The following is a 24,314-nucleotide window of genomic DNA, read 5'->3' as shown; positions in this document are numbered from 1 at the left end:
GTCAATGGGACTCTCTGACCTTTCTCCCCAGTCCATCTCCAGGACCAGTGTGTATCTGAGTCAATGGGACTCTCTCTGACATTTCTCCCCAGTCCATCTCCAGGATTAGTGTGTATCTGAGTCAATGGGACTCTCTCTGACTTTTCTTCCCAGTCCATCTCCAGGATTAGTGTGTATCTGAGTCAATGGGACTCTCTCTGACCTTTCTCCCCAGTCCATCTCCAGGATTAGTGTGTATCTGAGTCAATGGGACTCTCTGACCTTTCTCCCCAGTCCATCTCCAGGATTAGTGTGTATCTGAGTCAATGGGACTCTCTGACCTTTCTCCACAGTCCATCTCCAGGACCAGTGTGTATCTGAGTCAATGGGACTCTCTCTGACCTTTCTCCCCAGTCCATCTCCAGGACCAGTGTGTATCTGAGTCAATGGGACTCTGACCTTTCTTCCCAGTCCATCTCCAGGACCAGTGTGTATCTGAGTCAATGGGACCCTCTCTGACCTTTCTCCCCAGTCCATCTCCAGGACCAGTGTGTATCTGAGTCAATGGGAGACTCTCTGACCTTTCTCCCCAGTCCATCTCCAGGACCAGTGTGTATCTGAGTCAATGGGACTCTCTGACCTTTCTTCCCAGTCCATCTCCAGGACCAGTGTGTATCTGAGTCAATGGGACCCTCTCTGACCTTGCTCCCCAGTCCATCTCCAGGACCAGTGTGTATCTGAGTCAATGGGAGACTCTCTGACCTTTCTCCCCAGTCCATCTCCAGGACCAGTGTGTATCTGAGTCAATGGGAGACTCTCTGACCTTTCTCCCCAGTCCATCTCCAGGACCAGTGTGTATCTGAGACAATGGGACCCTCTCTGACCTTTCTCCCCAGTCCATCTCCAGGACCAGTGTGTATCTGAGTCAATGGGAGACTCTCTGACCTTTCTCCCCAGTCCATCTCCAGGACCAGAGTGTATCTGAGTCAATGGGACTCTTACCTTTCTCCCCAGTTGATCTCTGGAAGCTCTTTGAATCGGAAGTGTTCTCTCCGATTGGTGTTCTGACAATCCTGTGCTGGTTCACCGGCTGTTGTTCCTCAGTCTGCAGTCTCTGTTTACTTCCAGCTTCCTCAATCACTCCATCGGTCACCGGGAGATCTAATTATGGCAGGTCAGAAAATTAGAATTTTGATTGAAAGCGTGAAATGATGTCATTTAGATGTCTTATCTGCTTACTAAAAATTCAATTTTAAGGCCGAGTATTTGTTTGATTTTGTCCCTTTCCTCAGATCCCCAGTTGCGGGGCTGTGTGTTTAGTTTGGAGATTTTCCTCAGATCCCCAGTTACGGGGCTGTGTGTTTAGTTTGGAGATTTTCCTCAGATCCCCAGTTGCGGGGCTGTGTGTTTAGTTTGGAGATTTTCCTCAGATCCCCAGTTGCGGGGCTGTGTGTTTAGTTTGGAGATTTTCCTCAGATCCCCAGTTGCGGGGCTGTGTGTTTAGTTTGGAGATTTTCCTCAGATCCCCAGTTCCGGGGCGGTGTGTTTAGTTTGGAGATTTTCCTCAGATCCCCAGTTGCGGGGCTGTTTGTTTAGTTTGGAGATTTTCCTCAGATCCCCAGTTCCGGGGCGGTGTGTTCAGTTTGGAGATTTTGCTCACAGTAAATTTCAGCCCTCCCGAGACTCCCCCATTCTCACTGCTCTGGGCGGAAATGCACCATTTTCTGTCCCAACTGCCAATGAACCCACCGCCCCCTCCACCCCCGGACCAGCCCCTGTATTGTGAGTCGGTTCAGCTCATTCCCCGGGACCTGATGAACCCACCGCCCCCTCCACCCCCGGACCAGCCCCTGTATTGTGAGTCGGTTCAGCTCATTCCCCGGGACCTGATGAACCCACCGCCCCCTCCACCCCCGGACCAGCCCCTGTATTGTGAGTCGGTTCAGCTCATTCCCCGGGACCTGATGAACCCACCGCCCCCTCCACCCCCGGACCAGCCCCTGTATTGTGAGTCGGTTCAGCTCATTCCCCGGGACCTGATGAACCCACCGCCCCCTCCACCCCCGGACCAGCCCCTGTATTGTGAGTCGGTTCAGCTCATTCCCCGGGACCTGATGAACCCACCGCGCCCTCCACCCCCGGACCAGCCCCTGTATTGTGAGTCGGTTCAGCTCATTCCCCGGGACCTGATGAACCCACCGCCCCCTCCACCCCCGGACCAGCCCCTGTATTGTGAGTCGGTTCAGCTCATTCCCCAGGACCTGATGAACCCACCGCGCCCTCCACCCCCGGACCAGCCCCTGTATTGTGAGTCGGTTCAGCTCATTCCCCAGGACCTGATGAACCCACCGCCCCCTCCACCCCCGGACCAGCCCCTGTATTGTGAGTCAGTTCAGCTCATTCCCCGGGACCTGATGAACCCACCGCCCCCTCCACCCCCGGACCAGCCCCTGTATTGTGAGTCGGTTCAGCTCATTCCCCGGGACCTGATGAACCCACCGCCCCCTCCACCCCCGGACCAGCCCCTGTATTGTGAGTCGGTTCAGCTCATTCCCCGGGACCTGATGAACCCACCGCCCCCTCCACCCCCCGGACCAGCCCCTGTATTGTGAGTCGGTTCAGCTCATTCCCCGGGACCTGATGAACCCACCGCCCCCTCCACCCCCGGACCAGCCCCTGTATTGTGAGTCGGTTCAGCTCATTCCCCGGGACCTGATGAACCCACCACGCCCTCCACCCCCGGACCAGCCCCTGTATTGTGAGCCGGTTCAGCTCATTCCCCAGGACCTGATGAACCCACCGCCCCCTCCACCCCCGGACCAGCCCCTGTATTGTGAGTCGGTTCAGCTCATTCCCCGGGACCTGATGAACCCACCGCCCCCTCCACCCCCGGACCAGCCCCTGTATTGTGAGTCGGTTCAGCTCATTCCCCGGGACCTGATGAACCCACCGCGCCCTCCACCCCCGGACCAGCCCCTGTATTGTGAGTCGGTTCAGCTCATTCCCCGGGACCTGATGAACCCACCGTGCCCTCCACCCCCGGACCAGCCCCTGTATTGTGAGTCGGTTCAGCTCATTCCCCGGGACCTGATGAACCCACCGTGCCCTCCACCCCCGGACCAGCCCCTGTATTGTGAGTCGGTTCAGCTCATTCCCCGGGACCTGATGAACCCACCGCCCCCTCCACCCCCGGACCAGCCCCTGTATTGAGACGGTTCAGCTCATTCCCCGGGACCTGATGAACCCACCGCACCCTCCACCCCCGGACCAGCCCCTGTATTGTGAGTCGGTTCAGCTCATTCCCCGGGACCTGATGAACCCACCGTGCCCTCCACCCCCGGACCAGCCCCTGTATTGTGAGTCGGTTCAGCTCATTCCCCGGGACCTGATGAACCCACCGTGCCCTCCACCCCCGGACCAGCCCCTGTATTGTGAGTCGGTTCAGCTCATTCCCCGGGACCTGATGAACCCACCGTGCCCTCCACCCCCGGACCAGCCCCTGTATTGTGAGTCGGTTCAGCTCATTCCCCGGGACCTGATGAACCCATCGCGCCCTCCACCCCCGGACCAGCCCCTGTATTGTGAGTCGGTTCAGCTCATTCCCCGGGACCTGATGAACCCACCGTGCCCTCCACCCTCGGACCAGCCCCTGTATTGTGAGTCGGTTCAGCTCATTCCCCGGGACCTGATGAACCCACCGCCCCCTCCACCCCCGGACCAGCCCCTGTATTGTGAGTCGGTTCAGCTCATTCCCCGGGACCTGATGAACCCACCGCCCCCTCCACCCCCGGACCAGCCCCTGTATTGTGAGTCGGTTCAGCTCATTCCCCGGGACCTGATGAACCCACCGTGCCCTCCACCCCCGGACCAGCCCCTGTATTGTGAGTCGGTTCAGCTCATTCCCCGGGACCTGATGAACCCACCGCCCCCTCCACCCCCGGACCAGCCCCTGTATTGTGAGTCGGTTCAGCTCATTCCCCGGGACCTGATGAACCCACCGCCCCCTCCACCCCCGGACCAGCCCCTGTATTGTGAGACGGTTCAGCTCATTCCCCGGGACCTGATGAACCCACCGCCCCCTCCACCCCCGGACCAGCCCCTGTATTGTGAGTCGGTTCAGCTCATTCCCCGGGACCTGATGAACCCACCGCCCCCTCCACCCCCGGACCAGCCCCTGTATTGTGAGTCGGTTCAGCTCATTCCCTGGGACCTGATGAACCCACCGCGCCCTCCACCCCCGGACCAGCCCCTGTATTGTGAGTCGGTTCAGCTCATTCCCCGGGACCTGATGAACCCACCGTCCCCTCCACCCCCGGACCAGCCCCTGTATTGTGAGTCGGTTCAGCTCATTCCCCGGGACCTGATGAACCCACCGTGCCCTCCACCCCCGGACCAGCCCCTGTATTGTGAGTCGGTTCAGCTCATTCCCCAGGACCTGATGAACCCACCGCCCCCTCCACCCCCGGACCAGCCCCTGTATTGTGAGTCGGTTCAGCTCATTCCCCAGGACCTGATGAACCCACCGCGCCCTCGACCCCCGGACCAGCCCCTGTATTGAGAGTCGGTTCAGCTCATTCCCCGGGACCTGATGAACCCACCGCGCCCTCCACCCCCGGACCAGCCCCTGTATTATGAGTCGGTTCAGCTCATTCCCCGGGACCTGATGAACCCACCGTGCCCTCCACCCCCGGACCAGCCCCTGTATTGTGAGTCGGTTCAGCTCATTCCCCGGGACCTGATGAACCCACCGTGCCCTCCACCCCCGGACCAGCCCCTGTATTGTGAGTCGGTTCAGCTCATTCCCCGGGACCTGATGAACCCACCGCGCCCTCCAGCCCCGGACCAGCCCCTGTATTGTGAGTCGGTTCAGCTCATTCCCCGGGACCTGATGAACCCACCGCGCACTCCACCCCCGGACCAGCCCCTGTATTGTGAGTCGGTTCAGCTCATTCCCCAGGACCTGATGAACCCACCGCCCCCTCCACCCCCGGACCAGCCCCTGTATTGTGAGTCGGTTCAGCTCATTCCCCGGGACCTGATGAACCCACCGCCCCCTCCACCCCCGGACCAGCCCCTGTATTGTGAGTCGGTTCAGCTCATTCCCCGGGACCTGATGAACCCACCGCCCCCTCCACCCCCGGACCAGCCCCTGTATTGTGAGTCGGTTCAGCTCATTCCCCGGGACCTGATGAACCCACCGCCCCCTCCACCCCCGGACCAGCCCCTGTATTGTGAGGCGGTTCAGCTCATTCCCCGGGACCTGATGAACCCACCGCCCCCTCCACCCCCGGACCACCCCCTGTATTGTGAGTCGGTTCAGCTCATTCCCCGGGACCTGATGAACCCACCGCCCCCTCCACCCCCGGACCAGCCCCTGTATTGTGAGTCGGTTCAGCTCATTCCCCGGGACCTGATGAACCCACCGCCCCCTCCACCCCCGGACCAGCCCCTGTATTGAGAGTCGGTTCAGCTCATTCCCCGGGACCTGATGAACCCACCGCCCCCTCCACCCCCGGACCAGCCCCTGTATTGTGAGTCGGTTCAGCTCATTCCCCGGGACCTGATGAACCCACCGCCCCCTCCACCCCCGGACCAGCCCCTGTATTGTGAGTCGGTTCAGCTCATTCCCCGGGACCTGATGAACCCACTGCCCCCTCCACCCCCGGACCAGCCCCTGTATTGTGAGCCGGTTCAGCTCATTCCCCGGGACCTGATGAACCCACCGCCCCCTCCACCCCCGGACCAGCCCCTGTATTGTGAGTCGGTTCAGCTCATTCCCCGGGACCTGATGAACCCACCGCCCCCTCCACCCCCGGACCAGCCCCTGTATTGTGAGTCGGTTCAGCTCATTCCCCGGGACCTGATGAACCCACCGTGCCCTCCACCCCCGGACCAGCCCCTGTATTGTGAGTCGGTTCAGCTCATTCCCCGGGACATGATGAACCCACCGCGCCCTCCACCCCCGGACCAGCCCCTGTATTGTGAGTCGGTTCAGCTCATTCCCCGGGACCTGATGAACCCACCGCCCCCCTCCACCCCCGGACCAGCCCCTGTATTGTGAGTCGGTTCAGCTCATTCCCCGGGACCTGATGAACCCACCGTGCCCTCCACCCCCGGACCAGCCCCTGTATTGTGAGTCGGTTCAGCTCATTCCCCGGGACCTGATGAACCCACCGCCCCCTCCACCCCCGGACCAGCCCCTGTATTGTGAGTCGGTTCAGCTCATTCCCCAGGACCTGATGAACCCACCGCTCCCTCCACCCCCGGACCAGCCCCTGTATTGTGAGTCGGTTCAGCTCATTCCCCAGGACCTGATGAACCCACCGCGCCCTCCACCCCCGGACCAGCCCCTGTATTGTGAGTCGGTTCAGCTCATTCCCCGGGACCTGATGAACCCACCGCGCCCTCCACCCCCGGACCAGCCCCTGTATTGAGAGTCGGTTCAGCTCATTCCCCGGGACCTGATGAACCCACCGCGTCCTCCACCCCCGGACCAGCCCCTGTATTGTGAGTCGGTTCAGCTCATTCCCCGGGACCTGATGAACCCACCGCCCCCTCCACCCCCGGACCAGCCCCTGTATTGTGAGTCGGTTCAGCTCATTCCCCGGGACCTGATGAACCCACCGTGCCCTCCACCCCCGGACCAGCCCCTGTATTGTGAGTCAGTTCAGCTCATTCCCCAGGACCTGATGAACCCACCGAGCCCTCCACCCCCGGACCAGCCCCTGTATTGTGAGTCGGTTCAGCTCATTCCCCGGGACCTGATGAACCCACAGCCCCCTCCACCCCCGGACCAGCCCCTGTATTGAGAGTCAGTTCAGCTCATTCCCCGGGACCTGATGAACCCACCGCCCCCTCCACCCCCGGACCAGCCCCTGTATTGTGAATCGGTTCAGCTCATTCCCCGGGACCTGATGAACCCACCGCCCCCTCCACCCCCGGACCAGCCCCTGTATTGTGAGTCGGTTCAGCTCATTCCCCGGGACCTGATGAACCCACCGTGCCCTCCACCCCCGGACCAGCCTCTGTATTGTGAGTCGGTTCAGCTCATTCCCCAAGACCTGATGAACCCACCGCCCCCTCCACCCCCGGACCAGCCCCTGTATTGTGAGTCTGTTCAGCTCATTCCCCGGGACCTGATGCTGACAGGAATCTCCCCTCCATTACAAACCGGTTCTGTTCCACATTAACACCCCTCCCTGTGATATAAATCATTAGAACTGAGACTTCCTCTTTCTCACTCCTGTAGACGGAAATGCGCCATTTTCTCTGCAGAGTTACTAACCAGCGCTGTGACCCTCCCTCCCTCGCTGTTATCTAAACTCGGGGCTGGGCATCCGCTGTCGGGCTGTGTGCTGAATGGAGCGGAGTTCCCTCAGTCACAGAGCGCCAGCCTAGCTCCAAGTTGAAGTTTAAGCCTCATTGTTCAGGACTGCCCCCCCCCCCCACCCCCAGAGGAACAATAGTTTCTCTATCTATCCTGTCAACTCCTTTAATCATCTTAAACACCTCAATTAGATCATCCCCTGATCTTCTATATTCAAGGGAATAGAAGGTTAGTCTTTGCAACCTGTCCTGATAATTTAACCATTTTAGCTCAGGTATCATCCGATGAATCGGCGCTACATCCCCTCCAAGGCCAACATCTCTCTTGAGGGGTGGTGCCCAGAACTGAACAACATGTGCAACAATATTCACTACTCAAGAATATAATGAGACAGTTTATCAAATTTAAAAAAGAAAGTTACTAAACCATGCTAACAGGAAGTCTTACCAATGATATGTATCTGCATACCCTACTGCTCAGAACCAACAGGTTCCTACTCCTGGACTGCCGAGTACATGGACAGTTTACACTGAATGTTTCACAGTCTTTCAGATATAAATTGGAGCCAAGGCCTCTTGTACTGAGATCTGACAGATTGTTACCCTGGCAATAGAGGAAATCACTCACCGACAATAACTGAAAACGGAAATAACAAAACCAGCATCACATGTTCGGAGTTTAGTGAAGAACATTAACCCTGAACATTCAGCCAGTGTTTCTAACCATGAAGCTGCAATTCCAATAACGGATTTTTTACACCACCAGACCTGACACTGCGGGTTTACTGAATCCACCGCCAGTTCCAGCTGTACAGAACATTAAGCAGTGCCACATCTACAGAAATACATCAATAAAATAGTCACATTGTTGGAGATTCACCCTGTGACCACTGAAAAATCAGATTGTCTTAAACTATCAAATCTGTTACTGTTATGGAATTGTATGTATCCATACACCTGGATCATGGGACCAACAAGAAACTTTTTTCTGACAACACAAAATAATTTTACTAATCATTAAAATATAAGATTTACATATCATTTTATCAGTTTTTACTAAAACGATAATCATTTAATTCAACTGCCATCGTGAACTTCAGAAATAGATTTACTGATAGAAAATAACTCAGTAAATCCAGCGTCCAGTTCAGAATTGTAATTCACAACATGGTGCAGTTTGTCACGGAGTGCAGCTTGGAACAGAAACATAGAAACATAGAAGATAGGAGCAGGAGTAGGCCATTCGGCCCCTCGAGCCTGCTCCACCATTCAATGAGATCATGGCTGATCATCCAAACTCAGTACCCTGTCCCTGCCTTCTCCCCATATCCCTTGATCCCTTTAGCCTTAAGAAATATATCCAACTCCTTCTTGAATATATTTAATGAATTGGCCTCTACTGCCTTCTGTGGTAGAGAATTCCACAGGTTCACCACTCTCTGGGTGAAGAAATGCCTCATCTCTGTCCGAAATGGCTTACCCCTTATCCTTAGACTGTGACCCCTGGTTCTGGACTCCCCGGCCATCAGGAACATCCTTCCTGCATCTAGTCTGTCTAGTCCTGTTAGAATTTTACAAGTTTCAATGAGATCCCCTCTCATTCTTCTAAACTCCAGCGAGTATTAGCCCAATCGACCCAATCTCTCCTCATATGTCATTCCTGCCATCATAAGAACATAAGTAGGATCAGGAGTAGGAGCAGGAGTAGGCCATACGGCCCCTCGGGCCTGCTCCGCCATTCAATAGGATCATGGCTGATCCGAATCTAGACTCACCTCCACTTCCCTGCCCTCTCCCCGTAACCCTTAATTCCCTTATCTGCTAGGAAACTGTCTATCTCCATTTTAAATTTATATAAAGTCGCAGCTTCCACAGCTCTCTGGGGCAGCAAATTCCATAGATTTACTACCCTGAGTGAAGAAGTTTCTCCTCATCTCAGTTTTGAAGGGGCAGCCCCTTATTCTTAGATTATGCCCCCTAGTTCTAGTCTCACCCATCAGTGGAAACATCCTCACCGTATCCACCCGATCAAGCCCCCTCACAATCTTATATGTTTCGATAAGATCACCTCTCATTCTTCTGAACTCCAATGAGTAGAGTCCCAACCAACTCAACCTTTCCTCATACGTCAACCCCCTCATCTCCGGAATCAGCCGAGTGAACCTTCTCTGAACCGCCTCGAGAGCAAGTATATCTTTTCTTAAATATGGAAACCAAAACTGCACGCAGTATTCCAGGTGTGGCCTCACCAATACCCTGATCCCAGGCATCAGTCTGGTGAATCTTTGCTGCACTCCCTCCATGGCAATAACATCCTTCCTCAGATAAGGTGACGAAAACTGCACACAATACTCCAGATGTGGTCTCACCAAGGCCCTGTACAACTGCAGCAAGACATCCTTGTTCCTGTACTCGAACCCTCTCGCTACGAAGGCCAACATATCATTTGCCTTCTTCACCGCCTGCTGCACCTGCATGCTTACCTTCAGCGACTGGTGCACAAGGACACCCAGGTCTCGTTGCACTTCCCCTTCTCCCAATCTATTACCGTTCAGATAATAATCTGCCTTCCTGTTTTTGCCACCGAAGTGGATAACCTCGCATTTATCCACATTATACTGCATCTGCCATGCTTCTGCCCAATCACCCAACCTGTCCAAATCATACTGGACTTTCTCAGCATCCTCGTCACAGCACACACGCCCACCCAGCTTTGTGTCGTCTGCAAAGTTGGAGATATTACATCTAGTTCCCTCGTCTAGATCATTTATATATATTGTGAATAGCTGGGGTCCGAGGACCGATCCCTGCCGTACCCAACTAGTCACTGCCTGCCACTCAGAAAAAGACCCATTTATTCCAACTCTTTGCTTTGTCTGCCAACCAGTTCTCTATCCAAGTCAGTACCTTGCCCCTAAGCCCATGTGCCTTAACTTTACATGCTCATCTCTTATGCGGGACCTTATCGAAAGCCTTCTGAAAGTCCAAATACACCACATCCACTGGTTCTCCGTTACCTATTTTACCAGTTACATCCTCAAAAAATTCCAGTAGATTAGTCAAGCACGATTTACCTTTTGTAAATCCATGTTTTCCAAGTGCTCTGCTATTACATCTTTTATAATGGACTCTAGCATTTTCCCCACTACCGATGTCAGGCTTATCGGTCTGTAATTCCCCGTTTTCTATCTACCACCTTTGGTGAATAGTGGGGTAACATTAGCTACCCTCCAATCCATGGGAACTGTTCGAGTCTATCGAATTTTGGAAGATGACCAGCAATGCATCTACTATTTCTCGGGCCACTTCCTTAAGTACCCTAGGATGTAAAGGATCAGGCATTGGGGATATATCAGCCTTCAATCCCGTCAATTTCCCTACAAATACTGATTTCTTTCAGTTCCTCCCTCTCATTAGACCCTATGTTCCCCGACATCTCTGGGAGGTTATTTGTGTCCTGCTTTGTGAAGACGGAACCAAAGTATGTATTTAATTGGTCAGCCATTTCTTTGTTCCCCATTGTAGATTTTCCTGATTCTGACTGCAAGGGACCTACACTTGACTTCACCAAACTTTTTCTCTTCACATATCTATAGAAGATTTTACAGTCAGTTTATATGTTCCCTGCAAGCAAACTCTCATACTCTATTTTCCCCCTCTTAATTAATCCCTTTGTCCTCCTTTGCTGAATCCTAAACTGCTCCCAAACCTCAGGTTTGCTGCTTTTTCAGGCCAATTTATATGTCCTCTCCTTGGATCTTATGCTATCCCTAATTTCCCTTGTTAGCCATGGTTGAGTCAACTTTTTTGTTTTATTTTTATGTCAAACAGAGATGAACAAATTATGTAGTTCATCCATGCGATCTTTGAATGTTTGCCATTGCCTATCCACCATCAACCCTTTGAGTAACATTCCCCAATCAATCCTACCCAACTCGCGCCACATACCATCATAGTTTCCTTTACTTAAATTCAGGACCCTAGTCTGAGTCAACTACTTCACTCTCCATCTTAATGAAGAATTCTGTCATATTATGATCGCTTCGACCCAAGGGGCCTCGCACAACAAGATTGCTAATTAATCCTCTCATTACATAATACCCAGTCTAAGATGGCCTGATCTCTGGTTGGTTCATCGACATATTGGTCCAGGAAACCATCCCGTAAACACTCCAGGAATTCCTCCTCCACAGTATTGTTACTAATTTGGTTAGCCCAATCTATATGTAGATTAAAGTCACCCATGATGACTGCTGTGCCCTTATTGCACGCTTCTTTAATTTCCCTTTTAATGCCATCCCCAACCTCCGCATTACTGTTTGGAGGTCTATATACCACTCCCACTAACGTTTTCTGCCCCTTGGTATTTCTCAGCTCTACCCATACAGATTCCACATCATCAGAGCTAATATCCTTCCTTACCATTGTGTTAATTCCTCTTTAACCAGCAATGCTACCCCACCTCCTTTTCCTTTTTGCTTATCTTTCCTGAATATTGAATACCCCTGGATGTTGAGTTCCCAGCCTTGGTCACTCTGGAGCCATGTTTCTGTATTGCGAGATGGTTCAGCTAATTCCCCGGGACCTGATGAACCCACCGCGCCCTCCACCCCCGGACCAGCCCCTATATTGTGAGCCGGTTCAGCTCATTCCCCGGCACCTGATGAACCCACCGTGCCCTCCACCCCTGGACCAGCCCTTGTATTGTGAGCCGGTTCAGCTCATTCCCCGGGACCTGATGAACCCACCGCGCCCTCCACCCCCGGACCAGCCCCTATATTGTGAGTCGGTTCAGCTCATTCCCCGGGACCTGATGAACCCACCGTGCCCTCCACCCCCGGACCAGCCCCTATATTGTGAGCCGGTTCAGCTCATTCCCCGGGACCTGATGAACCCACCGCGCCCTCCACCCCCGGACCAGCCCCTATATTGTGAGTCGGTTCAGCTCATTCCCCGGGACCTGATGAACCCACGGCGCCCTCCACCCCCGGACCAGACCCTGTATTGTGAGTCGGTTCAGCTCATTCCCCGGGAGCTGATGAACCCACCGCACCCTCCACCCCCGGACCAGCCCCTATATTGTGAGCCAGTTCAGCTCATTCCCCGGGACATGATGAACCCACCGTGCCCTCCACCCCCGGACCAGCACCTGTATTGTGAGCCAGTTCAGCTCATTCCCCGGGACCTGATGCTGACAGGAATCTCCCCTCCATTACAAACCGGTTCTGTTCCACATTAACATCCCTCCCTGTGATATAAATCATTAGAACTGAGACTTCCGCTTTCTCACTCCTGTAGACGGAAATGCGCCATTTTCTCTTCTGAATTACGAACCAGCGCTGTGGCCCTCCCTCCCTCGCTGTGATCTAAACTCGGGGCTGAGCAGCCGCTGTCGGGCTGTGTGCTGAATGGAGCCGAGTTCCCTCAGTCACAGAGCGCCAGCCTAGCTCCAAGTTGAAGTTTAAGCCTCATTGTTCAGGACTGCCCCCCCCCCCCACCCCCAGAGGAACAATAGTTTCTCTATCTATCCTGCCAACTTCTTTAATCATCTTAAACACCTCAATTAGATCGTCCCCTGATCTTCTATATTGAAGGGTATACAAGCCTAGTCTTTGCAACCTGTCCTCATAATTGAGCCATTTTAGCTCAGGTATCATCCGATGAACCCCCTCTACATCCCCTCCAAAACCAACAACTCTCTCCTGAGGGGTGGTGCCCAGAACTGAACAACATGTGGAACAATATTCACTACTCAAAAATATAATGAGACAGAGTTTATCAAATTTAAAAAGAACCATTACTAAACCATGGCAACAGGAAGTCTTACCAATTATATGTATCTACATACCCTACTGCTCAGAACCAACAGGTTCCTACTCCTGGACTGCCGAGTACATGGACAGTTTACACTGAATGTTTCACGGTCTTTCAGATATAAAAGGAACCAAGGCCTCTTGTACTGAGATCTGACAGATTGTTACCCTGGCAATAGAGGAAATCACTCACCGACAATAACTGAAAACGGAAATAACAAAACCAGCATCACATGTTCGGAGTTTAGTGAAGAACATTAACCCTGAACATTCAGCCAGTGTTTCTAACCATGAAGCTGCGATTCCAATAACGGATTTTTTACACCACCAGACCTGACACTGTGGGTTTACTGAATCCACCGCCAGTTCCAGCTGTACAGGACATTAAGCAGCGCCGCATCTACAGAAATACATCAATAAAATAGTCACATTGTTGGAGATACACCCTGTGACCGCTGGAAATCAGATTGTCTTAAACTATCTAAATCTGTTACTGTTATGGAATGGTATGTATTCATACACCTGGATCATGGGACCAACAAGAAACTTTTTCTGACAACACAAAATAATTTTACTAATCATTAAAATATAAGGTTTACATATCATTTTATCAGTTTTTACTAAAACGATAATCATTTAATTCAACTGCCATCGTGAAATTCAGAAATAGATTTACTGATAGAAAATAACTCAGTAAATCCAGCGTCAGTTCAGAATTGTAATTCACAACATGGTGCAGTTTGTCACGGAGTGCAGCTTGGAACAGAAACATAGAAGATAGGAGCAGGAGTAGGCCATTCGGCCCCTCGAGCCTGCTCTGACATTCAATGAGATCATGGCTGATCTGATCCTAACCTCAAATCTTCTATCACTCTCCATCCACCCGAGCCCATGTGGTCTCCCAGGAGAGGCGAAAAACCAGATAAATGACCCAATGGCCAATTTGGGAGAAAAAAATCTGGGAAATTCCTCTCCGACCCATCTAGGCGATCGAAACTCGTCGAGATCACTCTGTCCCTATATTTTCTACAGTACTTACCTTCTGTAAAGGCGATCTCCACCCTAGCCAGGAACAGGAATAAAACCATCTCCTGAAATCTAACACAGAATTAGAACACAGTAGGATCAGAACCAGGCTACACAGCCCCTGGGCCCACTCCACTACCCACAGGGCCATGACCATTCCGAACCTAGACTCATGTCCAATTTCCTGCCCGCTCCCTGTAACCCTTAATTCCCTTTACTTCTAGGAAACTATCTATTTCTGTTTTAAATTTACTTAATGATGTAGCTTCCACAGCTTTCTGGGGCAGCAAATTCCACAAACCTACCACCCTGAGTGAAGAAGTTTCTCCTCATCAGTTTTGAAAGAGCAGCCCCTTATTCTAAGATTATGCCCCCTCGTTCTAGTTTCACCCATCATTGGGAACATCCTCACCGCATCCACCCGATCAAGCCCCTTCACAATCTTATATGTTTCAATAAGGTCGCCTCTCTTACTTCTGAACTCCAATGTGTAGAGTCCCAATCTACTCAACCTCTCCTCATATGTCCACCCCCTCATCCCCGGGATTAACTGAGTGAACCTTCTTTGTACTGACTCGAGAGCAAGTATGTCTTAAGTATGGACACCAAAACTGTATGCAGTATTCCAGGTGCGGTCTCACCAATACCTTGTACAACTGCAGCAATACCTCCCTGTTTTTGTATTCTATCCCCCTAGCAATAAAAGCCAACATTCCATTGGCCTTCTTGATCACTTGCTGCACCTGCATACTAACTTTTTGAGTTTCGTGCACCAGGACCCCCAGATCCCTTTGTACTACAGTACTTTCCAGTTTCTTGCCATTAAGATAATAACTTGCTCTATGATTTTTCCTGCCAAAGTGCATAACCTCACACTTTCCAGTATTGTATTCCACCTGCCAAATCTCTGCCCACTTACTTAGCCTGTCTATGTCCCTTTGCAGGTTTTTTATGTCCTCCTCACTCACTACTTTCCCTCCCATCTTTGTATCATCTGCAAACTTTGATATGTTACACTCGGTCCCCTCCTCCAAATCGTTAATATAGATTGTGAAGAGTTGGGGACCCAGCACTGACCCCTGCAGAACACCACTAGTTACTGGTTGCCAGTCTGAGAACGAACCTTTTATCCCAACTCTCTGCTTTCTGTTAGAGAGCCAATCCTCCACCCACGCCAGAATATTACCCCCAATCCCGTGATTTTTTTTATCTTGAGCAATAATCTTGTGTGGCACCTTGTCAAATGCCTTTTGGAAGTCTAAATACACTACGTCCACTGGTTCCCCTTTATCCACCCTGTATGTTACTTCCTCAAAAAACTCAAGCAAATTTGTTAAACATGACTTCCCCTTCATGAAACCTCGAGCCTGCTCCGCCATTCAATGGGATCATGGCTGATCATCCAAATTCAGTGCCCGGTCCCTGCTTTCTCCCCATATCCCTTGATCCCTTTAGCCTTAAGAAATATATCTAACTCCTTCTTGAATATATTTAATGAATTGGCCTCCATTGCCTTCTGTGGTAGAGAATTCCACAGGTTCACCACTCTCTGGGTGAAGAAATTCCTCCTCATCTCTGTCCTAAATGGCTTACCCCTTATCCTTAGACTGTGACCCCTGGTTCTGGACTCCCCCGCCATCGGGAACATCCTTCCTGCATCTAGTCTGTCTAGTCCTGTTAGAATTTTATAAATTTCAATGAGATCCCCTCTCATTCTTCTAAACTCCAGCGAGTATAAGCCCAATCGACCCAATCTCTCCTCATACATCATTCCTGCCATCCCAGGTATCAGAAACATTGAAACATAGAAGATAGGAGTAGGCCATTCGGCCCCTTCAGCCTGGTGAATCTTCGCTGCACTCCTTCCATGGCAAGTACATCCTTCCTCAGATAAGGCGACCAAAACTGCACACAATACTCATGGTGTGGTCTCACCAAGGCCCTGTACAACTGCAGCAAGACATCCTTGTTCCTGTACTCAAACCCTCTTGCTACGAAGGCCAACATACTATTTGCCTTCTTAACCGCCTGCTGCACCTGCATGCTTACCTTCAGCGATTGGTGCACAAGGACGCCCAGGTCTCGTTGCACTTCTCCTTCTCCCAATCTATTGCCAATCAGATAATAATCAGCCACCTTGTTTTTGACACCGAAGTGGATAACCTCGCATTTATCCACGTGAAATTGCATCTGCCATGCCTCTGCCCAATCACCCAACCTGTCCAAATCATACTGGAGTTTCTCTGCATCCTCCTCACAGCACACACGTCCACCCAGGTTTGTGTCATCTGCAAACTTGGAGATATTACATCTCGTTCCCTTGTCCAGATCATTAATATATATTGTGAATAGCTGGGGTCCGAGAACTGATCCCTGGGGTACCCCACGAGTCACTGCCTGCCACTCGGAAAAAGAGCCATTTATTCCAACACTTTGCTTTCTGTCTGCCAACCAGTTATCTATCCAAGTCAATACCTTGCCCCCAATCCCATGTGCCTTAACTTTACACACTAATCTCTTATGCGGGACCTTATCGAAAGCCTTCTGAAAGTCCAAACACACCACATCCACTGGTTCTCCCTTACCTATTTAACCAGTTACATCCTCAAAAAATTCCAGTAGATTAGTCAAGCACGATTTACCTTTTTAGATCCATGTTGACTTTGTCCGATCTGGTCACTGTTTTCCAAGTGCTCTGCTATTACATCTTTTATAATGGACTCTAGCATTTTCCCCACTACCGATGTCAGGCTTATCGGTCTGTAATTCCCCGTTTTCTCTCTACCATCTTTTTTGAATAGTGGGGTAACATTAGCTACCCTCCAATCCATGGGAACTATTCCAGAGTCTATCGAATTTTGGAAGATGACCAGCAATGCATCTACTGTTTCTCGGGCCACTTCCTTAAGTACCCTAGGATGTAAATTATCAGGCCCTGGGGATTTATCGGCCTTCAATCCCGTCAATATCCCTACAAATACTGATTTATTTCAGTTCCTCCCTCTCATTAGACCCTATGTTCCCCGACATCTCTGGGAGGTTATTTGTGTCCTGCTTTGTGAAGACGGAACCAAAGTATGTATTTAATTGGTCTGCCATTTCTTTGTTCCTCATTATAAATTCCCCTGATTCTGACTGCAAGGGACCTACACTCGACTTCACCAATCTTTTTCCTCTTCACATATCTATAAAAGCTTTTACAGTCAGTTTATATGTTCCCTGCAAGCTTACTCTCATACTCTATTTTCCCCCTCTTAATTAATCCCTTTGTCCTCCTTTGCTGAATCCTAAACTGCTCCCAACCCTCAGGTTTACTGCTTTTTCTGGCCAATTTATATGTCCTCTCCTTGGATCTTATGCTATCCCTAATTTCCCTTGTTAGCCACGGTTGAGTCAACTTTTTTTTTATTGTTATGCCAAACAGAGATGAACAAATTCTGTAGTTCATCCATGCGATTTGAATGTTTGCCATTGCCTATCCACCGTCAACCCTTTGAGTAACATTCCCCAATCAATCCTACCCAACTCGCGCCTCATACAGGTAGACTATCCTTTATCCGAAAACCTCGGGACCAGCCGTGTTTCGGTTTTCGGAGAATTTCGGATTTCGGAAGGTGGGCCGGCAGGGGTCCGCGGGGGGGGGGGGGGGGTCCGCGGTGGGGGGGGGGGTCGTGCGCACGACCCCCCGCCGACCCCAACCCCCGCCGACTTACGGTCAGGGTCAGCGGGGGTCCGCGGGGGGGGGTCGGCGGGGGGTCGTGCGCACGACTTACGCTGACGCTCAGCGTAAGTCGGCGGGGGTCCGCGGGGGGGGGTCGGGGGTGTCTGCGGGGGGTCGTGCGCACGACTTACGCTGACTGAAAAAACCTTCGGTTTTTAGAGGGTTTCGGAAGTCCGGATAAAGGGTAGTCTACCTCTACCATCGTAGTTTCCTTTATTTAAATTCAGGACCCTAGTCTCCAAGTCAACTACTTCACTCTCCATCTTAATGAAGAATTCTATCATATTATGATCGCTCCGACCCAAGGGGCCTCGCACAACAAGATTGCTAATTAATCCTCTCATTACATAATACCCAGTCTAAGATGGCCTGATCTCTACTTGGTCCCTCAACATATTGGTCCAGGAAACCATCTTGTATACACTCCAGGAATTCCTCCTCCACAGTATTGTTACTAATTTGGTTAGCCCAATCTATATGTAGATTAAAGTCACCTGTGTTAACTGCTGTGCCCTTATTGCACGCTTCTCTAATTTCCCTTTTAATGCCATCTCCAACCTCAGCATTAATGTTTGGGGGTCTATATGACACTCCCACTAACGTTTTCTGCCCCTTGGTATTTCTCAGCTCTACCCATACAGATTCCACATCATCAGAGCTAATATCCTTCCTTACCATTGTGTTAATCCCTCTTTAACCAGCAATGCTACCCCACCTCCTTTTCCTTTTTGTCCATCTTTGCTGAATATTGAATACCCCTGGATGTTGAGTTCCCAGCCTTGGTCACCCTGGAGCCATGTTTCCGGAGTCCCAATCATACATCCGTTTACCTCTATTTGCACAGCTAATTCATCCACCTTATTACGAATGCTCCTCGCATTAAGACACAAAGCCTTCAGGCTTGTTTTTTTAACCCTCTTAGACCTTTTTAGAATTATTATTTACTGTGGCCATGTTTGATTTAAACCCTTGATTTCTCTGTCTGCCACTTTTGTTTTTCTCCTTCCTGTCTTTTGCTTTTATCCTTGTTTCCCTTTCCTCTGTCTCCCTGCTCATGTTCCCAACCCCCTGCCATTTTAGTTTAAACCCTCCCCCACAGCACTAGCAAACACTCCCCCTAGGACATCGGTCCCGGCCCTGCCTAGGTGCAAACCGTCCATTTTGTACTGGTCCCACCTCCCCAGAACCGGTTCCAATGTCCCAGGAATTTGAATCCCTCCCCCTGGCACCATTCCTCCAGCCACGTATTCATCTGAAATATTCTTCTATTTCTACTGACTAGCACGTGGCACTGGTAGCAATCCTGAGATTACTACCTTTGAGGTCCTGTTTTTTTAATTTACCTCCTAACTCCCTATATTCAGCTTTTAGGACCTCATCCCGTTTTTTACCTATATCGTTGGTACCTATATGCACCACGACAACTGGCTGTTCACCCTCCCCTTCCAAAATATTCTGCAGCCACTCAGACATCCTTGACCCTTGCACCAGGGAGGCAACATACCATCCTGGAGTCACGTTTGCGGCCACAGAAACGCCTATCTGTTCCCTGTACAATAGAATCCCCTATTACTATAGCTCTCACTCTTTTTCGTCCCGTCCTGTGCAGCAGAACCACCCACGGTGCCAGGAAGTTGGCTGCTGCTGCCTTCCCCTGATAAGCCATCCTCCCCAACAATATCCAAAGCGGTATATCTGTTTGAGAGGGGTATGACCACACGGGACCCCTGCACTACCTGCCTGCGCCTACTACTCTGCCTGGCCATCACCCATTCTCTTCCTGCCTGTGCAGCCTTTACCTGCAGTGTGACCAACTCCCTAAATGTACTATCCACGACGTCCTCAGCATCGTAAATGCTCCAGTATGTATCCACTCGCAGCTCCAGCACCGCATGTGGTCTGCCAGTAGCTGCAGCTGGATACACTTCCCGCACACATGGTTGTCAGGGACACAGGAAGTGTCCCTGATTTCCCACATAGTGCAGGAAGAGCATACCATGGCACAGAGCTCTCCTGCCATGCCTTACCTGTTAATTAAATCAAATTAAATTAAAAGTGAGGCAGGTATGGGGACCCAGGAGGTGGAGGAGCCTCAGCCTTTGCAATTGTCCAACAGGTTCGAGGTTCTTGCGGCCTGTATGGGTGAAAGCGGTGGCTGCAGGGTGGATGAGCAAACTGACCGTGGCACCGAGGTACAGGAAGCGATTCAAGCGGGGGGAGTTAATAGGAAGATAGTGGTCATTGGACAGTATAGTCAGGGGGATAGATACAGTTCTCTGCAGCCAAGAGCGGGAGTCCAGACAGCTGTGTTGCCTGCCGGATGCCAGGATTCAGGACATCTGCTCTGGGCTGGAGAGGAACTTGCAGTGGGAGGGGGAGGAGCCAGTCGTCGTGGTCCATATAGGTACCAATGACACAGTTAGAACTAGGAAAGAGGTTCTGCTGAGAGACTGTGCAGCTAGGGGCTAATTCAAAAAGCAGAACCTCAAGGGTAATAATGTCTGCATTATTACCTGAGCCACGAGCAAATTGGCATAGGGTAAATAAAATTAGAGAGATGAATGCGTGGCTCACAGACTGGTGTGGGAGAAATGGGTTTTGATTCCTGGGGCACTGGCACCATACTGGGGAAAGTGGGATCTGTATCGTTGGGACGGTCTTCACCCGAACCATGCTGGGACCAGTGTTCTGGCGAGTCATATAACTAGGGCGGTAGAGAGGGTTTTAAACTAAATAGTGGGGGCAAGGGATCAAACTTGTTGAGATGTGGTAAATCAAAGAGTGGAGACAAGGCAACAGAGAAAGGTAGTAATATGGGAAATGATAAACAGACCGTGACAGGAAGGGATAGAGAGGACAAATCTAAGAGTAAATCAACAGATAAGGCTAGAGGTTACAAAAATAATAAAAGGACAAAACTAAAGGCTCTGCATCTGAATACACGTAGCATTCGAAACAAAACAGATGAACTGATAGCGCAAATAGAAATAAATAAGTCTGATCTGATCATCATTACAGAAACATGGCTGCAGGATGACGTCGATTGGGACCTGAATATTGAAGAGTACGTGACATTTAGGGAGGACAGAAAGCTAGGAAAAGGTGGAGGGGTGGCTCTGTTAATTAATGGTATTAGCACAATAGAGAGGGATGACCTAAGTTCAGGAAACCAGGATGTAGGAGCGGTTTGGGTAGAGATGAGAAATGATAAAGGCAAGAAGTCACTTGTGGGAGTGGTGTACAGGCCCCCTAACAGTAACCACACGGTAGGATGGAGTATAAAGGAAGAAATAATGGGAGCTTGTCAGAAAGGTATGGCAATAATCATGGGGGATTTAATCTACACAGAGACTGGAAAAATCAGACCGGCAAAGGTAGCATAAATGAGGAGTTCATAGAATGTTTTCGGGATAGTTTCTTACAACAGCACGTTCTGGAGCCAACCAGAGAGCAGGCTATACTAGACCTGGTATTGTGCAACGAGATAGGATTAATTAATGACCTCATAGTGAAGGAGCCCCTAGGTAGCAGCGATCATAATATGATTGAATTTTACCTTCAGTTTGAGGGAGAGAAGAGTGGGTCCTAGACTAGTATTTTAAGCTTAAATAAGGGCAATTCTGAGGGCATGAAAGCAGAGCTAGCTAAAGTGAACTGGCAAATTAGGTTAAGGGAGAGGTCAATAAAGATGCAGTGGCAGACATTTACGGGGATATTTCAGAATACACAGAATAGATACATTCCAAAGAGAAAGAAAATTTCCAAGGGGAGGACCCACCATCCGTGGTTAACTAAAGAAGTTAAAGTATCAAACTTAAAGAAAAAGCAGATAATTGCGCAAAGGCGGCTGGCAGCTCAGAAGATTGGACAGAATATAAAAAACAGCAGAGCATGACTAAAAGATTAATTAAGGAGAGAAAAATTAGAGTATGAGAGAAAGCTAGCTAGAAATATAAAAACAGATAGTAAGAGTTTCTATAGATATTTAAAAAGAAAAAAAAAGTGTTAACAAAGTGAGCATTGGTCCTATAGAAAGTGAGTTTGGGGAATAATGGAAAATAAGGAGATGGGAGCTGAATTGAACAGGTATTTTGCATCGGTCTTCACTATAGAGGATTCAAGTAACATCCCAGAAATAGCTGTAAATCAGGAAATGGAAGGGAGGGAGGAACCAGTGTGTATCGGAGTCAGTCAATCAGACTCTCTGACCTTTCTCCCCAGTCTATCTCCAGGACCAGTGTGTATCTGAGTCAATGGGACTCTCTCTGACCTTTCTCCCCAGTCTATCTCCAGGGCCAGTGTGTATCTGAGTCAATGGGACTCTCTCTGACCTTTCTCCCCAGTCCATCTCCAGGACCAGTGTGTATCTGAGTCAATGGGACTCTCTCTGACCTTTCTCCCCAGTCCATCTCCAGGACCAGTGTGTATCTGAGTCAATGGGACTCTCTCTGACCTTTCTCCCCAGTCCATCTCCAGGACCAGTGTGTATCTGAGTCAATGGGACTCTCTGACCTTTCTCCCCAGTCCATCTCCAGGACCAGTGTGTATCTGAGTCAATGGGACTCTCTCTGACCTTTCTCCCCAGTCTATCTCCAGGACCAGTGTGTATCTGAGTCAATGGGACTCTCTCTGACCTTTCTCCCCGGTCCATCTCCAGGACCAGTGTGTATCGGAGTCAATGGGACTCTCTCTGACCTTTCTCCCCAGTCTATCTCCAGGGCCAGTGTGTATCTGAGTCAATGGGACTCTCTGACCTTTCTCCCCAGTCCATCTCCAGGACCAGTGTGTATCTGAGTCAATGGGACTCTCTCTGACCTTTCTCCCCAGTCCATCTCCAGGACCAGTGTGTATCTGAGTCAATGGGACTCTCTCTGACCTTTCTCCCCAGTCTATCTCCAGGACCAGTGTGTATCTGAGTCAATGGGACTTCCTCTTACCTTTTTTCCCCAGTCGATCTCTGGAAGCTCTTTGAATCGGAAGGGTTCTCTCCAGTTGGTGCTCTCACAATCCTGTGTTGGTTCACCTGCTGTCGTTCCTCAGTCTACAATCCCTGTTTACTCTCAGCTGTGAACCTTTCTCAATCACTCAGTCTTTCACCGGGAGATCTAATTATGGCAGAACTGAAAATAACAACATGAAGAGTGTGAAGTAATGTAATGTAGACTTTTCTTCTGCTTAATAAAAATAAAAGTTTAGGTCCGAGTGCTTCTGTCTGATTTTTGTCCCTTTTCTCAGATCCCCGCCATGGCGTCCAGCAAATCACACTGCCTGATCTCACTGGGCCCATCCTCCCCGGGTTACACACTGATCTCACTGGGCCCATCCTCCCCGGGTTACACACTGTCTGATCTCACTGGGCCCATCCTCCCCGGGTTACACACTGATCTCACTGGGCCCATCCTCCCCGGGTTACACACTGTCTGATCTCACGGGGCCCATCCTCCCCGGGTTACACACTGTCTGATCTCACTGGGCCCATCCTCCCCGGGTTACACACTATGATCTCACTGGGCCCATCCTCCCCAGGTTACACACTGTCTGATCTCACTGGGCCCATCCTCCCCGGGTTACACACTGTCTGATCACACTGGGCCCACCCTCCCCGGGTTACACACTGTCTGATCTCACTGGGCCCATCCTCCCCGGGTTACACACTGTCTGATCTCACTGGGCCCATCCTCCCCGGGTTACACACTGTCTGATCTCACTGGGCCCATCCTCCCCGGGTTACACACTGATCTCACTGGGCCCATCCTCCCCGGGTTACACACTGTCTGATCTCACTGGGCCCATCCTCCCCGGGTTACACACTGTCTGATCTCACTGGGCCCATCCTCCCCGGGTTACACACTGTCTGATCTCACTGGGCCCATCCTCCCCGGGTTACACACCTGTCTGATCTCACTGGGCCCATCCTCCCCGGGTTACACACTGTCTGATCTCACTGGGCCCACCCTCCCCGGGTTACACACTGTCTGATCTCACTGGGCCCATCCTCCCCGGGTTACACACTGTCTGATCTCACTGGGCCCATCCTCCCCGGGTTACACACTGTCTGATCTCACTGGGCCCATCCTCCCCGGGTTACACACTGTCTGATCTCACTGGGCCCATCCTCCCCGGGTTACACACTGTCTGATCTCACTGGGCCCATCCTCCCCGGGTTACACACTGTCTGATCTCACTGGGCCCATCCTCCCCGGGTTACACACTGTCTGATCTCACTGGGCCCATCCTCCCCGGGTTACACACTGTCTGATCTCACTGGGCCCATCCTCCCCGGGTTACACACTGTCTGATCTCACTGGGCCCATCCTCCCCGGGTTGCATACTGTCTGATCTCACTGGGCCCATCCTCCCCGGGTTACACACTGTCTGATCTCACTGGGCCCATCCTCCCCGGGTTACACACTGTCTGATCTCACTGGGCCCATCCTCCCCGGGTTACA

General features: G+C 51.0%; 1 protein-coding gene across 5 annotated transcripts in view; it reads right to left on the bottom strand.

The window, feature by feature from the left end:
• Positions 1 to 23,318, bottom strand: part of LOC147082087 (NACHT, LRR and PYD domains-containing protein 3-like) — a 113,120-nt gene extending 89,802 nt beyond the window's left edge. For 2 of the 5 annotated variants that reach the window (XM_085980456.1, XM_085980457.1), the window contains exons 1-2: positions 7,754 to 8,321; positions 982 to 1,140 (exon numbers count right to left, since the gene is read on the bottom strand). In XM_085980456.1, the coding sequence (XP_085836582.1) occupies positions 982 to 1,140; positions 7,754 to 7,772 (178 nt within the window). In that variant the 5' untranslated portion in view covers positions 7,773 to 8,321. Of the gene's footprint in view, positions 1 to 981; positions 1,141 to 7,753; positions 8,324 to 22,802 lie in introns of those variants that run through there. The other 3 variants (XM_085980459.1, XM_085980458.1, XM_085980460.1) reach the window with 3 other exon arrangements.
• Positions 23,319 to 24,314: the final 996 nt, after the last annotated feature.

This window comes from Somniosus microcephalus, unplaced genomic scaffold (assembly GCF_052327205.1).
Source record: "Somniosus microcephalus isolate GS21.2 unplaced genomic scaffold, FLI_Smic_1.0 scaffold183, whole genome shotgun sequence".
Lineage (NCBI taxonomy): Eukaryota > Metazoa > Chordata > Chondrichthyes > Squaliformes > Somniosidae > Somniosus > Somniosus microcephalus.
The sequence above is the reverse complement of the archived record's forward strand: the minus strand, read 5'-3'. Positions and strand labels throughout refer to the sequence as shown.